Raw genomic sequence first — 25320 nt, 5'->3', positions numbered from 1 at the left:
AAAACTGTATCCTACCAGTCATTGTACAATGTAAACATTGTAACATGTTGTCACTAAACTTCATAAAATTCTATTTAGTTACCAAATGTTTTGACAATCAAAATTACACTTATTGTGATGCAATGTTTGCACCCCCCCCCCCCCCCCAAAAAAAAATCTCACTCCAAGCTAAACTCAAAAGTTGGCAGCCCTGCTGCTTTAGTATGTGTGATCATCACACATACTAAAGCAATTACACAATGAAAGCAAGTAAATCATTTTTAATCAACAAAGAAAGACAAAACTCACTGATTGGGATATTCACTTATATACGTAGACTGACGTTAACAGCTTTTTAACTCTGAATATTGCCAAGGTTGTAATGTTTTGTGTTTAAACAAATGCAACAACATCACATGACCTAAAACAACTAGTCACAAATGGCTCTTTGTCATTATTAATGCCCACCCCTCACATTCTTTGTATTCTAATACAAGTGTAGTGTTTGAAGATGTGCTGTGTATAAACTAACATCAGTATGTACACATAAAATATAATTAATCATATTATAAAGCATTTACTGTTTATTTATCACATACCACCATGACAATTATACAAGGGTGTTATTAATGTTAACAAAATTGTAAATTTTAAAATATATTTGAATAGAAAACAGTTAACTTAAACTGTAATATTTCAATATGTGACATTAATATGTGAGGTGTTTGAGGTGAATGCCTACAGTTTAGGCTAAACATTGTCTGAATAAATTACAAAAAAACAAATAAAAAATAATAATAATCCCTGCTCTCTCCATTTTTTGAATTACTTGAAAATATTTCTAAAAACTCCTAAGAAAAGTGTAAATATTTTTGGGCGCACTGTACATCCTGAAACACCTTTTGTAAGTGGCTCTAGATAAAAGTATCTGTTCAATATCTTAAATATAAACGTAAGAGAGTTTTTATGTTTTAATAACTCAAACAAGTCACAAAAAAAAAGAAAAAAAAAAGAAAGCACCAAACAAAGCATTTTTCTTTATTTAAATAGTTTATTCTTTTTGGCTTTGATCTCACTTCTTCTTGCTTTTCTTGTCTTTGCTCTTCTTCTTGCCATGAGGTTGCGCATGTGCTTTGTTGTAGAGGTAGAGACCCACTAAGCCCAGTAAAGTGGGAACCAGCGCCAAACACAAAAGGGGCAAGACGTCGTTAACAAGCTTCTGCCAGGGCGTTTGCTGGGACAGAGAGATCACCTCCACATCGAACTCAAGTGTGCTGTCCCCTGTGAGGAAAACACAGATGTAAGATTATCACATCCACTGTGATTTAACCATCGCTCTACAGCTTTCCTCTACTATAAAATATTGACAATTTTACTACTTCTGATGATGGTGGATTAGTTTATAGACTTTAAATATTTTTCACACATGTAAATAAGCTGTTGTGTGACACTGAACTATTTGCAGAGTGTTTTCACTGTCTCTGAACTTCCTGAAAAACATCCATTGTAGTCTTGAGTTTTCTTCCGGGAACAGTTACGTCACAGTATTCCTCATATAAACGGTTCCTGGCCAATGCATACGCAAAATAAAGAGGGCGAGGCCTGGTTGAGTTGTGCTAGTTATGTGTTGTGCAATGTCCAAAAGATCACCATTGATCGACCAATCACAACACACTGCAGCACGTTTGAGCTTCCGCAAGAACCAATGAGGTTCATTCTCATGTTATCTCGCACTTTATGACGGTTAACTGAAGTGTTGTGCTGGCCTCTGTGAACTTCAAGCCTGCCTACTTTGTTTTGATGGGTCATCTCAAAAATGTTGACATTGACGAGCGGCGGGAGACCGCTGAGGCAGATCAGATGAAAAGGTCAGTAATCGTGGCGCTCTGCAATATCCTTGCAGCACCAAAGTAGAGTTAACATTAGGTGATAATTTCACAACACTTCTGAGGACTGGACCTTGTGGACCTCAATGGTGGGGACAACCCTGGACAGGAACTAAACAGGGGTGCGTTTCCCAAAAGCATCGTTAGCCAACTATGGTCACAAGTTCCATTGAACTGTGTTGGTACGACAGAACTTGGAACCGTAGTTGGCTCAGAGAAACGCATCCCAGAGCGTTACTGACAGACTGGGAAGAGAGGTGCTGCAACAATGTAAAATATGTGAAAAATCAGTTTTTTGAACATTTGAGCATGAAAAACTGTTCTAGAACAAAATCAAGACTTTGAAGTGTGTTGCCATGGTACCTGGAATGGTTGGAAGGTATCCTCTCTTTCCATATGCTAGATGAGCTGGAATCGTGGCCTTGATTTTTTGCCTGTGCAAAAACATAGATAGAAAAGACTGAAAAAAGACTTTCAAGTGGGTGATTCAAACTTCACCCTAAAAGACCTTTTCTTTAAGTGGTCTTGAACATACTGTTCAATAGCTGTACTTTCACCATCTCTTCCTACATGCAATTGTACATTCCAAAGAGAAATCCAGGCGTTAACGTCGACTTACCCTTCACACACTCCAACCAGGGCTTGCTCTAGACCTGCCAAACCAAAAAAAAGTTGTAATTGTATGTGCAATTGTGGAAACACCACCTCATTTCTGATTATTATATGGTTTTACATAAGAAAACTCAGCCCAAAAAGCTGTCCTTAGTAATCAGAACCATCTTGAAATTATAGTTACCCTAACCAAATCCTAAACAGTCCTCAAAGATGAGGATATTGGGTCCCAAGAGTCCTGTTTGTATATTTTGTATATCTACTAATGCTGTCAAATCGATTCATCGCGATTTTGTTTATATAAATTGTGTGTATATATATAATAATGTATATACATGTATATTTTACATATAGATGTGTGTGCACACTCAGACATATGTATGTATATATATACACACACATATATTAGCACAAACTTTAATTTTAGATGGGATTGGTCGATTTGACAGAACTAGTATCTACAAAAAACAACAACGTACATAATAATTAAAATGCTCTCATTATGAACAGAAAACAAAGTTAAATATAGCTGCGAGCAGCGATTGCGGGCCCAAGCCGGTGGCACCGCCACCCTGGTGCCTTTAGTTACACACATTAGAGACATTTTCATTCAATATTTTATGTACTGCTTCATACAGCGTCTGTTTGAACAAGAATAAAGTTCAACATTGTCAGGGTTCTGTCACTTCGGTCTAGTTAATTTCTTGGTTTTGTGACAGAGCTCTGACACTCCCTGTTTTGTCTCGTCTCTGTGTGAGTGTGCGGTTCCGAGCGCGCTCGGGCCGTGCACTCACTTGTCTATGTGCCTTGTTATATGTGCGGGGCATGGTGTTTGGATCCCGACATGTCTGTCTAGCTAGGTTTCGGTTCTGTGTCGGGATTCGGACATCAATGCTCCGCGTGTTTGTTTTCTTTTGTGAGCGCACGGAATGAGCTTTCGCTCGTTCTCGTGCGCTCTGTCTTGTCACGTGAGCGCGCGCGGTTTCGAGTTCGCTCGAGCCGCGCGCTCTTCTGTCTGCGTGTTTTTTCTTGTCTTGTGCTGTGTAGCACACAGCTAGTTTTTCACTGGCTGTGTGCTTTCATGTTATGTTTTGTGTGAACACGTGGTTTATGAGTTTTCACTAGCTGCGTGTTCATGTCTCGTTTTGTGTTCTAGTCCTGTTTGTTGTGAGCACATGGCTTGTCATGTGTTTCCTTGTGCCATGTGCTCTCCTGTCGATTGTCTAACCCCGCCCACCTTGTTACCTGATTATTGATTCATTTTCCCCACCTGTCCTCCCTCGTTACCTGCTTTGTTTGCTCTCCCTATTTATTCTCCTTGTGTTTGCAGTTGTGTGCTGGTTGGTTGTCGTATCTACACTGTGTGTTTCCCTGCCGTCAAGTCAAGTCAAGTCAAGCCGAGCCGAGTCACTGAAGGCACCGGGGTGGCGGTGTCACCTGCTTGGGCCCTCCATCGCTGCTTGCAGCTATATATATATATATATATATATATATATATATATATATATATATATATACATGTAACTATATATATATATATATATATATATATATATATATATATATATATATATATATATATATATATATATATACATATGTAACTATATATATATATATATATATATATATATATATATATATATATATACATATATTTTATATTTTACTTTTTTTGTTTAAAGGAATTAATTATAAAAGCGATTTAAGGGAATAAAGAAAAAAAAAGATTATTGTATTAGTGAAATAATTGTAACTATTTGCAAATAATATTTTATTTTTAATTATGCATGCATTCTCTCCAAATGAATCAAAGAAATTATAGCATATTTTCAATTCAAAAAGGCTAAATTTAGTAAATAAATAAAAAAAAGTTGAGTAATTCGCGTCACCGGATACTGTCGGTAGTTGAACATTTCTATTGTAAAACAGTCAAATATTAAATGTTTTCCACTTACATTTTGCCAGGCATTCGTTCACTTCTTTAATCATTCTGACATTGAAGAGCTAGATCGCTGAACTTTTAGTCATCCTAACACCAAACAGAGCGGTGCGTAATGGAGCGCATCAGAACAGCATCAAGAATATCAAATACATTGCAGTGAATCTTTTATTTGCATCTTAAGTTTATAGGCAATAATAATGACAGGTTTGCGAAAGTGTAGAACTCGGTGAGCTCGCGCAAAACACATCTTCAGCACAGCGACTCATTTAAACGCCTCTGATTGGGCGATGCGTTCAACAGACATGTCAGTGATTGGCTACAATGCTCAACGCTGCCGTATGCCGTGCGTGCGCTACGGTTTAGTCTCTGTCTCGCATGCGTGCTCGCTCTAGATTCCGGGAGATTTTAACTAATTTGCGCCATAAATAGTGGTCCATCCAGTAGTTAAGAGCCTGAATTGTTTATAGTAATTCTGAAATTTAGTGCACATGAGTGAAAAAAAAAATACAGCACAGAAGAATGTCTAATTTAGCGTGAGATTTCTTTGTTAAGCGTGAGAGCGTGAGATTGAGGCTGAATGCGTGACTGTCATGCCAGATGCGTGAGAGTTGGCAACCCTGGATACAATAGGCCTACCTGATTTTGAACACAAGAGGGCAGTATAGCCCTATGTATGACTTGACTTTTATGGGACTAAATAGTACAATTACTATTTTTAAACTTATAAATATTTATTAAATTGAAAAAAAAAGAATAAAATGGGTTTAGTTGTGATATTTTTATACTTTTATATAGAAATAAATGGTGTTTAATTACATTTTTAGAAGATGAGGCTTTAAGTGTTACTTTACTTAAGTCGCTCACTATAGCAAAACCGTTTGAGATGTTAAATATCCGTTCACAATTTAGCATCTTTAATGTATCTTTATCATTTTGAAAAAGTTTGGTGTGAATAAAATAAACCAGTTAGGAAGAGTAGCTAAAAACTCAAGAGTCTGAAATATCCAAAAAATCCACATTCAAACCAAAATATCTGACTTCCTTTTGCTCTGTGCTAATAACTGTAAATTAGAAAGTTGTCCGGCTCGGTGAGACCAACATGCGTACTGATTTTTGTAACTGTTGGTAAAACTAACCCCCCCACTTTTGTCAAACGCATGTTGAAAGTGACACACTTCCTGCTGAGAGTTGGTGGCGCTATAACTTTGACTTACAATAGTTACATCCATCTGATCGGCCTCTTACCACGAACACACTACTAAAGTTTCATCAAGATCAGTTAATGTATGCAGAAGTTATAACACTTCGTCTCCTCTCTTTTCTCGCCATAAATTTGTTTCCTCGCCACGGCCAAACCGTTCGAGATATCAAAAATCCGTCCGCAATTTAGCATCCTCAATGTCTTGACTTCATGCTGACTGAGTTTGGAGGTGATTGAATGAATTCTCTAGGAGGAGTACATCACATTCCACAGCAAGCGTTTTCCAAACAACCCATAATAGCTGACTTCCTGTTGGGCTGGCGTGAAACTTGACAGAGGGAAAGTTGTTCGGCCCGATGAAATCTATATGTGTACCGAGTTTCATATTAATTCATGCAAGCGTGTTTGATATATGGACCAAGTTTTCAGACCCTGTTCAAGAGGGCGCTGTTGAGCCCCCCTGCCACGCCCGTTTCTGAAACTTTTCACATGTCTACTAGTGTTATGTGTCTGTCGAGTTTCATCTAATTTCAAGCATGCTAAGAGTCTCAAACGCATCCGAAAAGAATATTAAAATTTGATGCGTTGCCACGGCAACAGTATCTAAGATATCAATAATCCTTTCACAGGTCTACATCTGCCGTGTGTTTACATTATACACATAAAGTTTGAAGCAAATCGGGTAAAAGTAAGAGGGTGACTTCAAAGCATTTTGAAAATGACACACTTCCTGCTGCCAGTTGGTGGCGCTATAACTTTGACTCACAATAGTCACATCTATGTGATTGGCCTCTTACAACGAATACACTGCTGAAGTTTCATCAAGATCAGTTAATGCAGTGGTTCCCAAACTTTTTCTGCAGGGCCCCCCTTTCTGAAGATAAGAATATTTTCGAGCCCCCCCACACTGACACAAACATACAAATCCTTTGTTTCTAAACTCCACTGGACTTTACTTAACATTGTAAGTCATACAAAATGGCAACTTCTTCCTGAACAAAACTAAAAAAAAAAAGACAAATCACCTTCACAATTATTAAAAGTGACACTGCATCATGTATCATAAAATTTTACCATGTAATGGTGTTCATGGCTTTCAACACATCTTCTTATAAACTCCATTCCTGCATGAAAGTGGCCTTTTACACTTTACCAGCTCTCTGAAAAAAATAACAAAATCCTGAACATTTAACTCTGCAAAAACTGCACCTTTAATGTCCACATCTTTTCAGTGACTGGTGTGGGCTTGCTTCATGCTGCAGATCTTCTCAAATCGAGGTTGCAGCTGTGAGACTGCTACTCTTAGTTCATTTTCAATGTCCAGCTTTGATCTGTATTTAGTCTTGATGGAGGCCACAGCAGAAAAACCTATCTCACATAGGTAAGACGTGGCAAATGGAAGGAGTGAGGCCAGAGCTCTTTTACCTAGCAGTGGGAAATCTTTCTCCACTCCAATCCAAAATGCAGCTAGTGTCTTAGACTTAAACTCAAGCCTCATTGTTGAATCAGAGGTGACATCAATGAACTGTTCATTCTCTGTAGTGCTGAATTCGGCAGGTGGTGTTGCACTGAAGGGGTCTCGGATCCAGTCATATTGTGTAGGATCCTGCACTGGGAAGTACCTCTGGAAATGCTTTTGGAGGGCAGAGATGTGAGCTTTCATGCATGGGATCACTGTGTTCTGCAGCTTGTTGACCTCAATGAATGACTTCAGGTTCTCAAACGAGTCTATATTTCCCTCTGTAACTCGCTGCTCCCACATCTCAAGCTTTCTTGTGAATGATGTGATTTTATCTGCCAGATGTGGAAGGTGTGTGTTGCTGCCCTGCATCTGCAGATTTAGCTCATTGAGTTTTTGAAACATGTCACTGAGGTACGCAAGTTTCATGAGGAACTTGTTGTTAAACTTGTGGGCAAGTTCATTTTCCTCCTCCTCCAAAAAGATGCGGATCTCATCCCGCAGTTCAAAGACCCTGGATAAAACCTTCCCACGTGACAGCCATCGGGACTCGCTGTGAAACAGAACAGCTGTGTGGTCGGAGCCCATTTCCTCACACAGTGCAGAGAAAATACGTGCTTTGACAGGTCGTGTTTTAATGTAGTTCACTGTAGTGATGACATCCGTCATAACATCGTGCAGGTCGGGACTCAGCTGTTTAGACGCCAGCGCCTCTCGGTGTATCATACAGTGTGTCCACTGCACGTTAGGGGAGATGCGCTTGATGAGCGCTTGCAGCCCCCCTCTTCTCCCAGCCATGGCCTGAGCCCCGTCTGTGCAGATCCCCACACAGTCCTCCCATTTCAGATCGGCCTCTCTCAAGTAAGTGTCAATTATTTTAAACAGTTCGTCTGCAGTGGCTCTGCTCGTCACTTGTTTGCAGAAAAGCAAATCCTCCCTCAAATCATCGGCATCAATGAATCTGACGTATGTTATCAATAAGCAGTCTTTATTATTACTATCGCCTCATCCATCTGCAGAGCAAAGCGTCGGTCCCGTATCTTGTCATTTAGCTGCTCTTCTTTGTCTTTTGACATATCATAAATACGCCTTGAGATAGTATTGTTTGAGAGAGGAATGGCCTTTAGCTTGCTGGCAGTGGCTTCGTCGATCATAGTTGAGACCATGTCGATCGCAGAGGGAAGTATTAATTCCTCGGCTATAGTGTGTGGCTTTTTACACTGAGCAACTCTGTAGGCAACTTTGTAGGATGCGAGTTGAGCATTTGCAGGCAGGGATGCTGCTTTAGTAAAGCGACTCTGCTGTGCACAACACTGTGTGAGTTTTTTTCTGAAGAACTCCACCGGCTTGTCTTTGTGCTCGGGATGTGTTGTCTCCAAGTGGCGTTTTAATTTGTTCGGCTTCAGACTGTCGCAAGCTAGTATTTTTAGACACACAACACACTGTGGTCTTTCCTCCTTACCCACTGTTGTGCTGGTGAAGCCGAGTGCGAGATATGCCTCGTCATATTTTCTTGTCTTTGCTTTTGAAGTTGCTACATTTGGTGAAGATTCATCATCTGGTTTGCGTTTAGCTGGGAGCGCTGTCACAAACTTGTCCATGCTGTTATGCTAGCATTGTAACTAACCCGGGAAGCCGTAGCCATGCTGCGCCCCCCCTGCAATACCTCCACGCCCCCCCTAGGGGGCGTGCCCCCCAGTTTGGGAACCACTGAGTTAATGTATGCAGAAGTTATAACACACTTCCTGTGTCCCATTATTCGCCATAAATTCGTTTCCTCGCCACGGCCAAACCGTTCGAGATATCAAAAATCTGTTCGCAAGAATTCATCCTCAATGTCTTGACTTTATTCTCACCGAGTTTGGTGGCGATCGGATGAAATCCCTAGGAGGAGTATTTCACATTCCATTGTATGCGTTTTCCAAACAACGTATAATAAAGTTCCTGTTGGGCTTTTGTAAAACTAAGAGCACGAAAGTTGTTCGGCCCGATGAGATCTATATGTGTACTGAGTTTCATATTATTACATGCAAGCATGTTTGATTTATGGACCAAGTTTTCGGACCCCATTCCAGGGGGCGCTGTCGAGCCCCCCTGCCACGCCCCGGTACCAGCTTCAGCCTGGCCCTGATGGCCGCAGGTTCTGACGTGTGTGCAAAATTGAGTTTTTGAGCATGTTAAGGGCCCCAAAAGTGGCAAAAAGGCAAAAAAAAAATAATGAAGAAAAAAAAATAAAAATCCTTACGGAAACAATAGGGCAGGGGTCAGCAACCTAAGGCACGCGTGCCAACACTGGCACGCGGAGGGTTAATCGCTGGCACACAAGCAAATGCGAGAGAAGTGTATGTATTTTATGCCGGTCAAATGCACTCGGGCTCCCCATGATTAACATCGCGTAACATCATCATCACACGCGCACACGGAACGCACATGTAGGAAACCTCGTGAATTACGTCCGTGTCAGTCTCTGTCAGTCTGGAAAGATGATGGATTATTTCCTTGTACGAGACCCATCGTTCAGGACAGTGGACAGGAAACCCAAGAGATGGAGGGGCAAACGAGTGCACGTCTCTGCTGCAATCCCATCTTCAATTAATAGAGTTCCTCTTCCCTCGCAGACAGATTAAAACCTCAGGACCATGGGAGGGCAATTACCATTCAAATATCCCTCATGGTAATACACTAACCAGACAGATCAGAGGGAGAGGGAGAGAAGATAGAGATGTGAAAAAAGGGACGGGTAGGATTGAGGGAGAAAATGTCAGAAAGAGACAGAGATGAAAAGAGGGAAATGAGGCATTTCAGGCAGTTCATGTGTGTGAGTGTGTCTACGGTAAGGTTCATGATGTCGGTTAAAAGAGGGAGGGAAGAGGGAAAAATGAAGGCCCTGAAACTCTTAATAAATTAATTTCCTTGTTTGTTTTCCAGCAAATGGTCAGTGAAAGAGATGCTTAACCTTACGTCCTATTTTTTTCGGCGTGCATGTTAATAAATGAGTGCATTCACACCGGGAGCAGGAGCAGCGCGTGAGCGCCCAACAGGAGCGTCGTGTGAGCAGCTGCAGCAGTGAAGCGCGGGTTTTGCTGGTGAGTCTATTTTGTCTGCGTTGCTCACGCTCAATTAAAGTGAAAGCACACTTTTGATGGACAAAATAAATATGATTTCAAACAAAAGTGCCCAAAATGCACATAATGTGCATGTCTAGTGTGTTTTAACAAGAACTGGATTAGGTTATGTCAGAAAAGAAAATGAAGACTCAAAAATATTTATATAAAATTTACCCATTTAAACTTGTTTTTATTATTCAGTTTGGGTAAAAGGATTTGGTATTTTATAAAAAAAATATATAGAAAATAAATATTTGTGTGAGCTGTAAAGTGGTTAGGAAAAATGAAATCGGAATCGGCTAAAATCGGTATTGGCAGGTCAAACTCAATGAAAAATCGGAAATTGGGATCGACCTAGAAAATTGTAATCGGTGCATCTCTAGTTTGGAGTTATAAATACTATTAAATTGTCTATCTAAATCTAAAACAAATTTCAAGAGAAATATTTAAATTTCTGTACTATTTCTGTGTAAGCCATTATGAAAATGTAAAATGTTTGTGTATTTATATGAGTGTGTGTGTGTGTGTGTGTGTGTGTGTGTGTGTGTGTGTGTATATATATATATAGGCTATGTGTGTGTTGTGGCACAGTGATGAACTCGGAAACTTAAAAATGGCACTTTATGACAAAAAGGTCGCCGACCCCTGCAATAGGGCCTTTGCCCTTTCAGGGCTTGGGCCCTAATTAATTTCAAAGTTTTAACTGTCTTTCCTTGCCCTCTACAAATAATTTCCCCAATTATAACATTATGAAATGCTCTTAACATGCTGATTAATAGGCCTATTGCTAGCCTAAATGTAGATGAAAGGAAAAACGCTTGTTTCCGCCACATAAAAAAAAGAAGAAGCTTTTTTCTCGCAATTGCGTGATATAAACTCACAATTGTGAGTTATAAAGTCAGAACTGTGAGTTATAAAGTCAGAATTGTGTGTTATTAAGTCAGAATTGCGAGATAGCCTATAAACTCGCAATTGTGATAAAAAAAATCTGAATTGTGAGATAAAAAGTTGCAATTACCTTTAAAAAAAAATTATTCCGTTGCGGAAACAAGCTTTCATATAAACTTGGTTTATATATACTCCTGGCCCTGCCCTGAACGCTTGTGCTGTGAACAGCTCTGTTGTTTTGACACACTGCTCACTTTAAACTGCAGAAACGGTAAAGTGGTGTCACAGTTGTCATTTTGTGTCACGGTCCAGTTGGAATTAAACTATAGCCTAAGCTTACAAGAGTATATTTAACCTAAATATGATAGGTTCTAAAATCTGTGCTCTGTTTTACTTCTGTTGTTATGAACATGCTGTAACTTCGGGTTGCATTGCGATGACGAAGCCTTTTACCTGTGATGACAGACCTCTTGCCCAACTCTACGACCAGAGGTTCACGAGACAGAGAGGTGTCAATCACCTTCCCGTCCATTAATCGGCCCTGCACAGGAGATGAACAACAGAGTTGCAGGTTAGTTCCATACATTTTTATGCAGATGCAGCAAATTATCTGTAGTAAATACCTATAGAATAAGACTCAAGTAAAAAACTAAACTCCAGTAAAAAGTAAACTCAATAAAAAAGAAGTAATAATTGGAATTGTGGTTTGTAGTGTAATAGAACCACATCAGCCTGCATTAAGACAAGTATGAACTATATAAGGAAGGCAGATTTTAAAAGGAAAGATATCAAGTTGCGGCATGTTGTCACACAGTTGTCACATGTGTTTTATATGTAATAATGTAATATATTTTATTGATTACAATTTCTGTTTGCCAAACAATTGTTTGAGTGTGAATATGTTATATATATTTTGTATAATATTTATTTTTTATATATAACTAAATCTAAATAAACTAAAATGACAAAAACGATTTTAAACTTTTATTTTTTTTTAAACAATTTAAATAATTTATTAAAAAAAAAGAAAATATAAAAATATCACCTATATATATATATATATAAATATATATATAATAACTATATATACTGTATATATTCACATTAATTTAAATTGTTCGTCATTTTATTAGTTTAAGTTTATTTAGATTTAGTTATTTTAGTACTTCAAGTTAAACTAAACAAAATGTGATATACTAATAATTTTATATATATAGAATATATACTAAGAAATATATATATATATATAAAATGTATATAAAATATCTAAATAAACTAAAATGGCAACAATTTTAAACTTACAAAATCTAAAAAAAATAGCATTTTAATTTTATAACAGAAAATATAAAAAATCTAATTAAAAATATAAACTATAGTATATATATATATATATATATATATATATATATATATATATAGATAGATAGATAGATAGATATATTCACTTTAATTATTTATTTTTTTGTCCTTTTATTAGTGTTTGAAGTTTTGTCATTTTATTTGTGTTAGTTTATTTAGATTTAGTAATTTTAGTATTTCAAGTTTAAACGAAATGTAATATAGCCTACAATTTTTTTAATATATTTTTTATTTCAGTTTCAGATCTTGCAAGTAGGCTAACAAAAGTACTACACACACACACACACACACACACACACACACACACACACACACACACGTCTGGTTTACTATCTTTGTGGGGACTCTCCATGGACGTAATGGTTTTTATACTGTACAAACTGTATATTCTGTCCCCTTACACTAACCCTACCCCTAAACCTACCCATCACACACAACTTTCTGCATTTTTACATTTCCAAAAAAACTAATTCTGCATGATTTATAAGCTTGTTTACCCATGGGGACCTCTATTTAGGTCCCCACTGTAACACGAGTCCCCATGAGTCTGTGTGCATTCAGGTTGAAGTCCCCACCGGGATAGAAAAACAGGTACACACACACACACACACACGCATACACTGATTAATTTATAATATAAATGGTTATTATAGTACCCCATATATGACAATAGTTGGGGCATGTTGTCACAAAATGTAATCATGCTCAAGTATTTATTAATTTAGCCTACAAAAAAATCTTATTTTGATGCAAAAACCTAAATTTACGGAGAAAATTTTTCACGGTCTCCCCTATGTTCCCTATAGCGCGTGTGCGCGCACTCGCCCGGTCCTCGCGCATTTCCTCGAGTCCAGCGCTGACTCAAATGCTGACGTGTTGCTCCGCCTCCTCTAGAACATTTGGTTTCGCTTAAAACTGAAATACTATTACATACAAATAACTGCATTTCGAAACTGGACCGTGTCTCCTTGATGAACTTAAAAGGAATGTGTTAATCGGGTTCATCTTCCACACGTAATATGCATTACAACTCTATTTTAATTCAGATATGGCGAGTCCAGATGTCAGCTCGAGTCTTGCCACATCATTGAATGATTTCATGTGCAGATAACCCCGCGAGAGTTCATTTCGCATGTTTTATGTCATAATACCTAGATATTTCATTGGGAGGTGCCTGGTTTTACAACATAACAGGCTTTAATAGCGCTGTATGTAGGCTATATACCGTGTAATGGATTTGAAGCGTGTCTCCCATCTCTGCTGTAATCGTGCATGTCTCCGGCATCACCTAAAATAGTCAAAAACAGAAATGTTTAAGAGTGGTACTGAAAAGGAAATATAATGCGCAGAACATCGACTCTACTAAAACAGATACAACATTGCATGTTTGCACTGAGACGTTAACATGCATTTGCGATGAAAGCACGCGTGCAGTGATCGGCTACGTGGACTCTTGTAATAATAGTCATTCATAAAAACTTGACCCAACTTACCAATGTCTCCACAACCAACTGTTCGATCGCGCCTTCTGTGCTTTCTCCGTCCTCAGCTGCAACAAATGCAAAAGCTGCGAGAAAAATCAGGACGATCCCCGTCCGAATTCCCATCGTGTCTCAGGTTATGAGAAAATCAGCACTAACAATAATCAACAGAAAGGATAAAAGCTAGTCTACTGGCTCACTTCCGTCACGAGAGTCTCGCGCTGCAGCGTCGAGGGAGCCAATGAATACTAGAGCGGGCGACCAGATGGAAGAAGTCCCTCAAGGCGAGATGCCAGTTAAAGCTGATGTGTTATTATAGTGTAGAGATAACGCCGGCGGGGTAAGACGACCCTCGAGCACTGGTCCAATACCTGGGTCACTGGAATCCCCGCCTCATAATCCGCCAGCATCCCAGAAGTCTCTCCACATGGCCACTGCTGTTTGAGAGCTTCCCCGCTAGAAGGCGCTTAATGTTCTGAGGCTGAGGAAAGCACTGCATCCTTCTGCTGTTTTATTCCTTCATTCTACGCCACAAGCGCCACTAAACGGAGCTGCAAATATAATGCTTATTGCCAAACAAGTTTCCTGAACAACCCCCTGCCTTTCTTTGGTCATACAAACAGATAAGACGGCCACAGAACACACACACACACACACACACACACACACACACACACACACACACACACACACACACACACACACACACACACACACACACACACACACACATATAATATATGTGTCTGTTTATATATAGCCTACAGGTATGCTATATACAGAGGAGTAGAATAGAATTTACAGGGAATGGAATACAAATAAGTAGGTTATTGTCAAATAAATATAGGCCTATATATTTATCATTCCACAGAGGTAGATTGCCTGGGGGAAGAAACTTTTCTAATAAGCACTGTTTTGAAACTTTAATCAATTTAAATCAACATGAAAAAAAAGGGCAATTTTTTTAATGGAATATTGCCATTTTATTAGTATAATTTTGATTTATCCGTGCACATTATTTTTTTATGAATTGATGTGCCCTCGTAAATTTAATAATTTCTCCTCCCCCTTGCAATGACTTCTCTGATGACGTGTTTACTGGCGTGAGGGCGGGGCAACCTGTAACTCACATGAGTTCGACCAATAGCAAACCCCAACCATCCTATCAATTTCTCATGGACAAAATCAAGCCTCACCCTACATTGTGTCTTGTTTAAAGGCTCACTAAAGTGCCTTGAAACGTGCTATCGACCAGCTCCTCCCCTTTTTAAAAATAGCCAATTGCATTGAATTTATATCACAGCTCGGGCCAGAGCCGCTGAGCTCGGTAAAGCCGCAGTTTCCTCCTAATCTCTGACCGTTTCTCCTCTAATTTCCATATCACTTTAAAATACAGCATTCTGAATTCAAAATGGGTCCGATACATTTTCTGGTATGTTTACTCGCGCTTAAGATCCGCTCTGTGCTGTCGTGTCTCTGGACCGGAGCAGACTGTGTGCGCGCTGTAGCGGTTCGCGTGACACTAACTTGAAACCAGACTTTATTTGCCCCAATGGAAAACATATTTACACTGTCTGAATCGTTCCCTATCCCCTATAGTGCACTATGTGCCATTCACCATGTAAAAAACTGTACATTTTTGAACAAGTGACCGATTTCAGACGCAGTTTCAGTGTCTATTTATAGTGTAGGAGGAGGGATGCTTTAGATTCTAGAGAGCATTTGATTGGACAGCTGAAGTGCAGAGTGATGTCATCAAAATCGTTGATCCATATTTGGCAGAAGTGAGAGACTGTAAGTTTTGAATGCTTATATATTATATCTATTGTCATTGTTTTGGTGCACACTAGCTTAAAGATAACAGTAAGGCTAACATATTAAAAATAAAATCCTAAAAACTCCAATTCTGATTTCATGGGGACTTTAAGAAGCCGTTTCATTATACATCAAAATAGGGAAGAAAGGACGATCACAACTTATTTTTTGCCGACTTCAAGAACACACAGATCAACTAAATGAAAATGTAGCAGTTGTTTTCATTGCTTTTCTTTTTTTTCTTTTTTTTACAAATTGTAAATTGAATCTATACAATGCTTTATCTCCATAAATAAGCTGTGAAGCAAGGTACCATCCGCTGTGAGTACAAATATTTTCTTCTTTGAATTCACTTTAGGTTGACAATCTTCTTTTTTGAAACTTCAGTTTATTTATTGCTTCTTATAATAAACTGTTGCTATAGCTACCTAATAGGATAGGATGATATTTAGGCTACTTAAAAGTAAATAAATATACAATATAGTCCTAATTTATTCACTTCTTTTTTTGATGTTTCAGAAGTTCAAAAAATAAATGCAGGCCCATATCTTTTATAGGCTCCAAGAAATACAAACATGCTAGATATTTGTTAAGAATTTCCAGTGAATTTGTAGCTTGAAAGAGTGTTGTAACACCTCAAGCATTTCCTTGACATGTCATTTATTTGACTGACTGGAATCAGTCTCAAGATGCGAAAACCAAACATCGCGAGAAATCCCCATCGAAGCCTATGCTGTCGGCGTAAACTCTCGTGAGATCTTCTCTCCGTCTCTCCCTGTCCAAAATCGGCTGGTGTCATCTCGCAAGGTAATCCGGATACGTACAATTGTTGTGATTGCTCTAAAATGAAACACTTCGGAGTGGTTCTGACTGGTTGAAATGTTGCTTGTGCTTTCGGTAGACTATGGCAGCGCGTCTTATATTGCTTTTGGAAATAGAGAGACCTAGACAGGCCTTCCGCGAGGCACGTATGCGTAGCGTCTCTATCTTTCCAAATGAATGAAGATCAGTATCACACATGATGTGCTGCCTTACGCCTCTTCAGACATTAAGACGGCTTGTGTTGCGCTTGGGTTGTGATTGATTCGGGTTTGTTTTTGCATGAATTGTGGTGGTCTTGCATAAGAACAATTTCATCCTTCTGCTTCGTGCCAAACGCATCTCTTCACGGAGAAGCTCCGATCTTTGTATCCTACGCCGACATTGTCAAAGGGTCGTAGGCCTTTATACGCAAACCGGCAGTATTCGAAATATTTATTTGAGAGCCATGTTAATGTTTTTAAAGATCACCGTGTTAGATACAATGTGGACAACCGTCAAGTAACCCTGTAGTATTTCGTTGTCTCGTGACATAAATACATTGTTGGGGTCCGTTGCACGGGTTTGAGTAAGCCCGGGTTTCTCGAATCATTCAGAAACAACGAAGGAAGCCTTTAGAATGAAGAAGTCTGTTACAAAAACCCGTGTAAAAATATTCCCGGTGTGTGTCGGTGTGTCGGGGCGTCAGCACCATGGACAGCGCGCCCGGAGTCAGACCCCCGCAGCTTCCGTTCCTCCGGAGACCCAGCAGTGGACATTATATTTCAGCACATTTCTCTGACAACATACATGTCACAGTTTTAAGTCTGGACTTCCTGTAAAGAGCACATTCAGGGCTTTGCAGAGATGCCAATTTCCTGCTGGGGAAAAAACTGCTAAAACCAGCCTAAGCAGCTGGTCTCCCAGGCTGGATTTAGAGGGGTTTTAGACACTTTTTGTAGCTGACCAGGTTGGTCTTAGCTTTTCAAGCTGGGAGACCAGCCGAACACCAGCTTGGTCCAGCTTTAACCAGCTACTTCCAGCTTTAACCAACTAAGACCAGCCAACCAACCTATGCTGGTTTAGGTGGGAGGTGGGGGGGTTTCCAGCTGGAAAATGTTTGGTGTAACCATGACAGCTCCCTCTTCTTGGTCTTTAAAAAGTAATGAAGGATCACATTTAGCACTCTTATGGAAATATGATCAAATTTTGTAAGTATAATTTAAATCTGACTAATTTTCAAATTGTTTGTCAGAAATCAGCATCTCAGGAAAATGTTATGGGGTTTCAAATCAGAATATGACTTTCTGTTTTGAAACAGGGCATCGATTTCATATATCAGACAGCAGGACTTACAGCATTGCATATCAGGCATTTTGGAGGCACAACATGTGAATAGGGAAAGAAATAATTATATATCGATATTCCCATTAAATATGAGATATTCTTATGAAAATATTCCCAGTTATTACTCACATTGTTACATGTATTTTTTCATTATGTTGCCAGAAGAACATATTAATATGCAAATTAGATACAGTGTATTGATGCATTGCATGGAATGGGAATGGCATTTATGGCCATGTTTATATGCATATTGCATAAATTAAAATGGTATATTAAATCATTATGTTATATATTTGATAGCATAGTTGAGAATCATCTTTATACAAAGTTTGGATAAAAAAAGCTTGAAGCCTAAAAATTGACTGATGAATTAAAAAAAAAAAAACATTGGTTTTGCCTTATTCTTTCGTGTCTTTTAATTTTTTTAATAAATGGGTCCTGGTGTCCTCTACTGAGGACATAATATAACACAGGAATATATATATTTCATATATATATATATATATATATATTAATTATAACCTAATAACCTGTCTAAAATCAAGACAAAAGGTTAAGTAAAGGTGCATAACCAGAAATAAAGTGTACTTGAAGCACATGCAAATGTGTTCATTAAGACAGTAATGAGAGATTATTGCTGTCTTAATGGACAAATTTGCATGTGCATCAAGTACAGTTTATTGCTGGTTATGCACCTTAACTTTTTGTCTTGATTTTATGTAGGGGAAACCATTTATGTAGTTAATTGTTAATATTAGCCTACTCGGGATAGGTTTATTTTTTAAAGTCAGTTTCTTTAGGCACGTACCTTACAGTATTTGCTACAAAGGGTGAACATTTCGACTGTGACATTATAAGCTGTCACAATATGAACATGCTATTAAACAGCCTATTATAGGTTTTTGAGCAAGCTGAAATGTTTGCAACACAAAAAAAGTCATGAAACAACTCATATGTAAAATCTGATTTTAGAAAATTACAAAATTTAAAACATTTGAGAACACACCGATCATGTCCACAGTACACAGTCCAATATTTGGGTTCAAATCTACCATCATTATAGCTGACTCTTGTGTCAATGTGGTTTTATTGGGTTTTGCCTTGATTTGTTTACCCCACAGTTATTGCAAGAATAAGGTGATTGGTATTTTAGTTTGGAGGGCAAAAAAAAAAAAACTCAAGTTAAAAGCGATTAAAACTAGTTGTTTGAAACCAAAACAAAAAAAATAACACATTTGTGTAATTGGACATTTGACTCGCAATCTTATATGTTATACTTTGACATCATGAATTAGGACAAAATGGTTGTCAGAAAATGTGTTCTACATCTTGGATAACTCCATCTGGGAATGTTCAGGGGGTTTGTGTGATGGAGGGATATGAGAGGGATGAACAGATTGCTATACAGCCTGAAGACATGGCAGGATCGTAGTTTCTTCAGTTCAGTCCGTGTGTGTACTGTGGTTGTTAACATTCTTGTAGCTTCTGCACATGAAGCACATACTAGTGAAAATAAGAAATGTAAATACACATCCAGAAGCATTATGCTCATTTAACCCGCCCCCTCAGAATTTTGAGAAGTGTATTTTTCATTTCAACTTACAAACGCCTCTCTGATAATCAGTTGCACGATTACAGTGGGTAAAAGAATGCTTGTCTGAAACATTCAGATTACACAGTTCACCATTCACATGCCAAATTCATTCAGTCGAATTTAATAATATCTAATGAAGATGATTTGCTTTAAACTGAAACCCCTTTTCCACTGGAATCAGTTTTAAATTTCCAAGTTGCTTTTTTCCATGCTGATCTCTATCTCTGTCTCACTCACTCACTCTCACAAACACACACACACATACTGTATACTTATGATGGGTTACCATGTTTTATGGGGACTTTCTATAGATATAATGATTTTTATACTTTACAAATTGTAAATTCTATCCCCTTACACTAAACCTAATCCTACCCATCACAGAAAACTTTCTGCATTTTTACATTTTCAAAAAGCATCACTTACTATGATTTATAAGCTGTTTTCCTCATGGTGACCAAAAATGTCCAAAAGTATTGCCATCCTTGTGGGGACATATCCTGAACCACACACACTACATTTATTTGATAAAAAAGAAAGTAAAAAAGAAAAAAAATCAGTACTATAGTGTAATATTATTACAATTTAAAATAACTATATATACACAGTATATAACTTTGTATATATATATATAGAGAGAGAGAGTTAAAATGTTAAATACATTTTCAATATATATATGTGCTGTTTATTTGATAAAATACAGTGAAACAGTACAATTGTGAAATATTAACCTAACCCTAACTTCGATTTATAGATTTTCATATTTTAATATACAAAATTAATAAATTAACATAACAAATATTATTTTCATTGACAACCAAGTACATGTCATCCACATTGATTTTCTTTTTTTTCCCCCTTTGCAGGACTCCAGATTATTATTTCTCCTGTGAGCATTATTTCTCAAGGATTTCAGTCTTTTACCTCAGTGGATTGTTCTACAAAAGGACTCACAGATTTCTGGATTGTGATTGGCGGGACGAAGCAAAACATTGAATCATGGGGAATATTTTTGGCAATCTGCTGAAGAGTCTGATAGGGAAGAAAGAGATGAGAATTCTGATGGTTGGATTAGATGCTGCTGGTAAAACCACCATCCTTTACAAACTGAAGCTGGGAGAGATCGTCACCACCATCCCAACCATTGGTAAAATCATGCTCTTACTTCATTTGATTGTTTTGTAGACTTTGTTACAATACTGTTTAAATAGGTATCTGTACATCCGCAGACAGAATTCATGGTCATTTCAAACACAATGTAAACAAATTTATAAGTGTTTCATCATAAATAAAAGTATATTTCTCTTTTTGTGGGATGAGGCCAATTAAATAAAAAAATTCTCATGAAATTAAAAGGAGAAGATTCTTTAGTCCTGAATTTTGTGTAAACCTGTTGCACTGAAGCTGTTAGCTTCCATATAGCTGAATATTTTATTGCTTCTATGTGCATTAGTGCCTGTCCACTTTTTCAGTGCCGCTGGTTCTGGAAGTATTTTTTCCATTAATTTCTCCCATAGGATTTTAAAAAAGTCTGTAAGCGCTATAAGCCATGAACCAAACCAAACAGCTACGAGGTGAATCGTAACATTGATTTAAGGCAAAAAAGTATTTGAAAATCTGACAAAAATACAAGACTGTGCACTTAACGGCTTTTTAGTGAGGGAAAGAACTACAATTCCATGAAGCTTTGCGAAACAGCATAATCAAATTAAAAACGATAGAGAAATATAAAACTGCTCATTTAAAATGTTGATTTTATATATATTAACAATCTATTTTAAGTTTATTGCAAAATATGCAGATATATGTATTTTGAGAAGGACTTTCATGGGAACTAAAGAGCTTTTTTTGGCTCGTTTTGATTGTTTCAACTCTCTGATTGTTAGAATTTTCTGCACAGCATCATGGGTAATGTAGTTTTTTTTTTTTTTACCACAAATTCAGCTGTTAAACACAATTTAAAAATACCGTCGCTTAACAACCTCATAGCTCACAGTAGGTCTGTCTTTAAAGGTTTATCATTAAAATCAATTTATCTATGGAGAGTTTTTACTTTGAGAACCCGAATGTTGCACTCTATTACTACTGGCATATAAAAATGCTTCCTATATGACCTTCTGTCATCATTTACTAACCTTCAATGGACAGTTGATAGACCCCATAGTAGGAAAAAAATACTATGGAAGTCAATGGGGCCTATCAAATGTTTGGTTAAACATATTCTTCAAAATATCTTCTGTTGTGTTCAGCAGAAGAAAGAAATTCATACAAGTTTGGAACAACCTGAGGGTGAGTAAATGATGACAGAATTTTCATTTCTGGGTGAACTATCCCTTTAAGAAATGAAATTGTTAAATTTGCCTGGTGTCCACTACATGCATCTAGAGCAATTATATTTGTACAGTTGTTGAATGCACTGTAATTGAATTGTACCATCTGAAATAGTAAAATGATGTTGTGATTCTGGTCACACAATGTTTGTGTTAGGCTTTAATGTGGAGACAGTGGAGTACAAGAACATCAGCTTCACTGTGTGGGATGTTGGTGGTCAGGATAAAATCAGACCACTCTGGAGACACTACTTTCAAAATACACAGGGTGAGTTACACATACACTCAACTTCAACATTCTCAACTGTGTATGCTTTCGTGTTGTGTTAATGTTGCTCTGTATTCATCTCTGCTGTTTTTTCTCATCGTAGGTCTTATTTTCGTGGTTGACAGTAACGATCGGGAGAGAGTGAACGAAGCGCGGGAGGAGTTAATGAGGATGCTCGCAGAAGACGAATTGCGTGATGCTGTTCTTCTTGTCTTTGCAAACAAACAGGTACTACACCTCATCTTCAAGTGACATATTCTTGACATATTTACAGCTGGAGTTTTTAAAGGGGCTATTTGTAGAATTCAGAAACCCTTGTTATTAGTGACACCAGTGGTCGTTAAGTGAACTACAGCCAGCAACTTATTGCTCTTGCTCGTATTTGTGCACACATAACGCACAAGAGACTATGGGCCTTATCATACACCTGGCGTAATGCGGCACCGGGCGCGACGCAAGTGTTTTTTACTAGTTTCAGCCTGACGCAGTTATCATTTTTACGTCCTGTGCCACGTTGTTTGAATAGCAAATGCATTTGCGCCCAATTGTGCGCCCATGGGTGTGCTGGTCTGAAAATGTTGGCGCATTGCTATTTTGAGGCAACTGAAATAGACTGAAATAGATCTGTCTGCGCACTTTAACCTCGCGCATGAGCAGATCCGTCTCCTCGCTAGAGAAGCGTTCAGTTTTTCCGCTTGCAAATTCCGCCATGTAATTTTTTTAATTTTTTACAAATTTTTACGCCCTTTTTTTGCATGACACATTGTCAGTACATATGTCAGTACATTGGCAGTACAGAGTAGCTCTTTCGGCATTATCCTGAACATAAACATTGTCTCGTGTGACATTGAATAAGCACACGTCCTTCCCAAGTCCTTCATATAAAAATCAGTCTACAGGCTCTCATAGAGAACCTAGGAAGTCGTGGAAGGTCTCGTTTTTTAAAAGTTTTGTTACAAGCTGTTCACATATTGGCAAAGTGATTATTAATATTAATATTATATTCTTACATACAGCCCCTTTAAATTGTGGTTCTTACCAGCCAAAATCTTACCAGCCCCAAACTTTTTGTACATGTTTATATTTCAATGAATCATATTCTGTTGTCCATAATTCTGCTGCTAAATTGTGTGCTTATTTCAGAATAAAAATCTATGGTTCTGTTTAAAAGCATTTACTCGTCATCGTATTTTCCTGACTGTTTTGACTACAGGATCTGCCAAACGCCATGAATGCAGCTGAGATCACAGATAAACTCGGCCTCCACTCACTCCGCCACCGCAACTGGTATATACAAGCGACCTGTGCGACCAGCGGAGACGGTCTGTACGAAGGGCTCGACTGGCTCGCCAATCAGCTCAAGAATAAGAAGTGAGGGGCGGGATTTTCATTCTGTGGCCGTTTCTCTCTTTGGGAAGGGGGTGGGACTAATTTGGCCTTTGGAATTGTTATGTTTGATTTGTCATTGTTTAATTTACTTTATTTTTGTTGTATAATGGCATATACAGTATGTGGTTTATAGAGCCTTCTATGCTCTGTATAAATCATCTGTACGCACATGCATTCACTACGCACACTTGCAGATCAACAGGCATCTCATTTTCTCTGTTGACTTTCCATTTTCACTGTATGATGAACGCCGGTCAGTACAGTGTCGGTATATAGCATCAACGTTTGGTCGATTTCATCTCCGCCTCTCCCACTCTCACTCTCAATCTTTCCATGTTTACAATCAGTGGTCAGTGTTGTCCTTGACTGCCATGAAAAAGATAGTTAGCTATGGGTCTGAGCATGCTCATGTATTATGTAATATGCTTCTGTATTTCCTGGTATTGTCGAAAAGCTCTGTTGCTGTTCAGTAGATGCGATTATGATGCAGCTTGCCTCCTCACGCACACACAATACCCACAGTCTACGAGCCCCGCTGTCCGTGATTGCGTTAGATACCCTGTGTTTTGCATGGCTCTTTCTCTCTGTGTCGTGTGTTAAGCGTTGTGGTGTAGTAGAGGTTAGATCTGCATGTGTGTGTGTTTAGTCACACAGAGCTGGTTGGTTGGTGTTGCATGCTGCTTTGTTGCTGTACTAGAATGGACACAGTGATTGGATGCTATAGACCTTATGTAGCCCCGCCCCTTTTCAGCGCTGCGCTCGTTGTCTTTTGTCTTCCGGTCTGTATTTTCACAGCGAACTTGCGTATTTATGAATGAACGGCTCGTTTTAAAATCTTGCCAGTCTACTGTAAAGACATCTGCTTTAAACATTACAATCCTCATGATAACTTTCGTTAACTTTACATTAAGTAAATCCACTTCAAAAGCTAATTACTCCTGGACAGCAATGCCATAGAAATATACAGAGTGACCGCAAAAACGGAAGTTCAAAGACAATATCATAAGGATGGCTGCGCCCTCGTTTCTCTGGCGCATAAGGTCTATAGATCGAATGTAGAGTCTGTGTTTCTGCAAACTTTCCTCGCCTAAATTATGAGTCAAACATTTTGCTTTTGAGTAGTCCATCATAAACGAACACATTCGAGTAAAGCTGTAAATAAAGCTTTTTTCAGTCAAACGCCCCCCCCCCCCCCACCTTCACTTTGTTGTACTGAAGAATTGACTTGGCTAATTGTTGCATGGGTAAAACGGTATTGTGTCGTAATAATCACTAGCATTGTCTGCATGGCATGCATGCTGTTCTGTTAGTCCAATAGATAGATAGATAGATAGATAGATAGATAGATAGATAGATAGATAGATAGATAGATAGATAGATAGATAGATAGATAGATAGATAGATAGATAGATAGATAGATAGATAGATAGATAGATAGATAGATAGATAGTGAAATGCTGTTTAACATAGCTGCTAGTACTAATTTGCCACTGACATGATGAATAGATTGTAAAGATGACACTAAACATTTTTGCTTTTGCACTTTGACTATTTGAATCATATTAGCAAACAGCATAAAAAAGCACAAACACGTACACAAACCTTGGTATGTCAGTGGTCTGCGGCAAACTGCATAATATCGCATCTCCTTCTGTGTTAGATTGCTTGTTTCATGCGCATAATGTGTTTTGTGGGTTCAGACTAACATATCACCCCCAATGAATGTGAATTTTGTTGAATCAGTGCTCTTAGGCTGACACATTTGGGCTTTATCCATGATGTTTTTTTATTAGTATAGTTCAGAAACGAAAAATATATAGATGTGTATATATATATAAATATTTATTTTGTATTTTGTTTTG

The 25320-nt window shown here is 38.2% G+C and overlaps 2 protein-coding genes across 3 annotated transcripts; one reads left to right on the top strand and one right to left on the bottom strand.

Moving 5' to 3' along the window:
* Positions 1-541: 541 nt before the first annotated feature.
* Positions 542-14382, bottom strand: fkbp11 (FKBP prolyl isomerase 11). The gene is made up of 6 exons (XM_081381030.1): positions 13930-14382; positions 13662-13724; positions 11531-11618; positions 2485-2518; positions 2229-2299; positions 542-1260 (listed from the first exon to the last, which is right to left on the bottom strand). The coding sequence occupies exons 1-6, from the start codon at positions 14041-14043 to the stop codon at positions 1052-1054; spliced, it is 579 nt and encodes a 192-aa protein (XP_081237156.1). The 5' UTR covers positions 14044-14382; the 3' UTR covers positions 542-1051.
* A 6088-nt stretch (positions 14383-20470) lies between these two features.
* arf3b (ADP-ribosylation factor 3b) lies at positions 20471-23444 on the top strand (the record flags this gene model as incomplete). 2 transcript variants are annotated; one of them, XM_081381414.1, is made up of 4 exons in its annotated part: positions 20471-20618; positions 21959-22069; positions 22173-22297; positions 23283-23444. In XM_081381414.1, the coding sequence occupies 4 exons, from the start codon at positions 20471-20473 to the stop codon at positions 23442-23444; spliced, it is 546 nt and encodes a 181-aa protein (XP_081237540.1). The 2 variants fall into 2 exon arrangements, with proteins under 2 accessions (XP_081237540.1, XP_081237541.1); XM_081381415.1 differs by lacking the exon at positions 21959-22069.
* Between the last annotated feature and the right edge of the window lie 1876 nt (positions 23445-25320).

Source organism: Scardinius erythrophthalmus, assembly GCF_964197995.2.
Source record: "Scardinius erythrophthalmus genome assembly, chromosome: 12".
NCBI lineage: Eukaryota > Metazoa > Chordata > Actinopteri > Cypriniformes > Leuciscidae > Scardinius > Scardinius erythrophthalmus.
This window is presented reverse-complemented; position numbering and strand designations above follow the sequence as displayed.

Excerpts from the sequence above, each read along its gene's own strand:
- fkbp11 (XM_081381030.1), bottom strand. The coding sequence starts at position 14,043 with ATGGGAATTCGGACGGGGATCGTCCTGATTTTTCTCGCAGCTTTTGCA. Across the intron at positions 13,725-13,929 it reads AGTTGGTTGTGGAGACATTG|GTGATGCCGGAGACATGCAC; the intron begins GTAAGTTGGGTC and ends TGACTATTTTAG. Across the intron at positions 1,261-2,228 it reads ATACCTTCCAACCATTCCAG|GGGACAGCACACTTGAGTTC; the intron begins GTACCATGGCAA and ends TTTTCCTCACAG.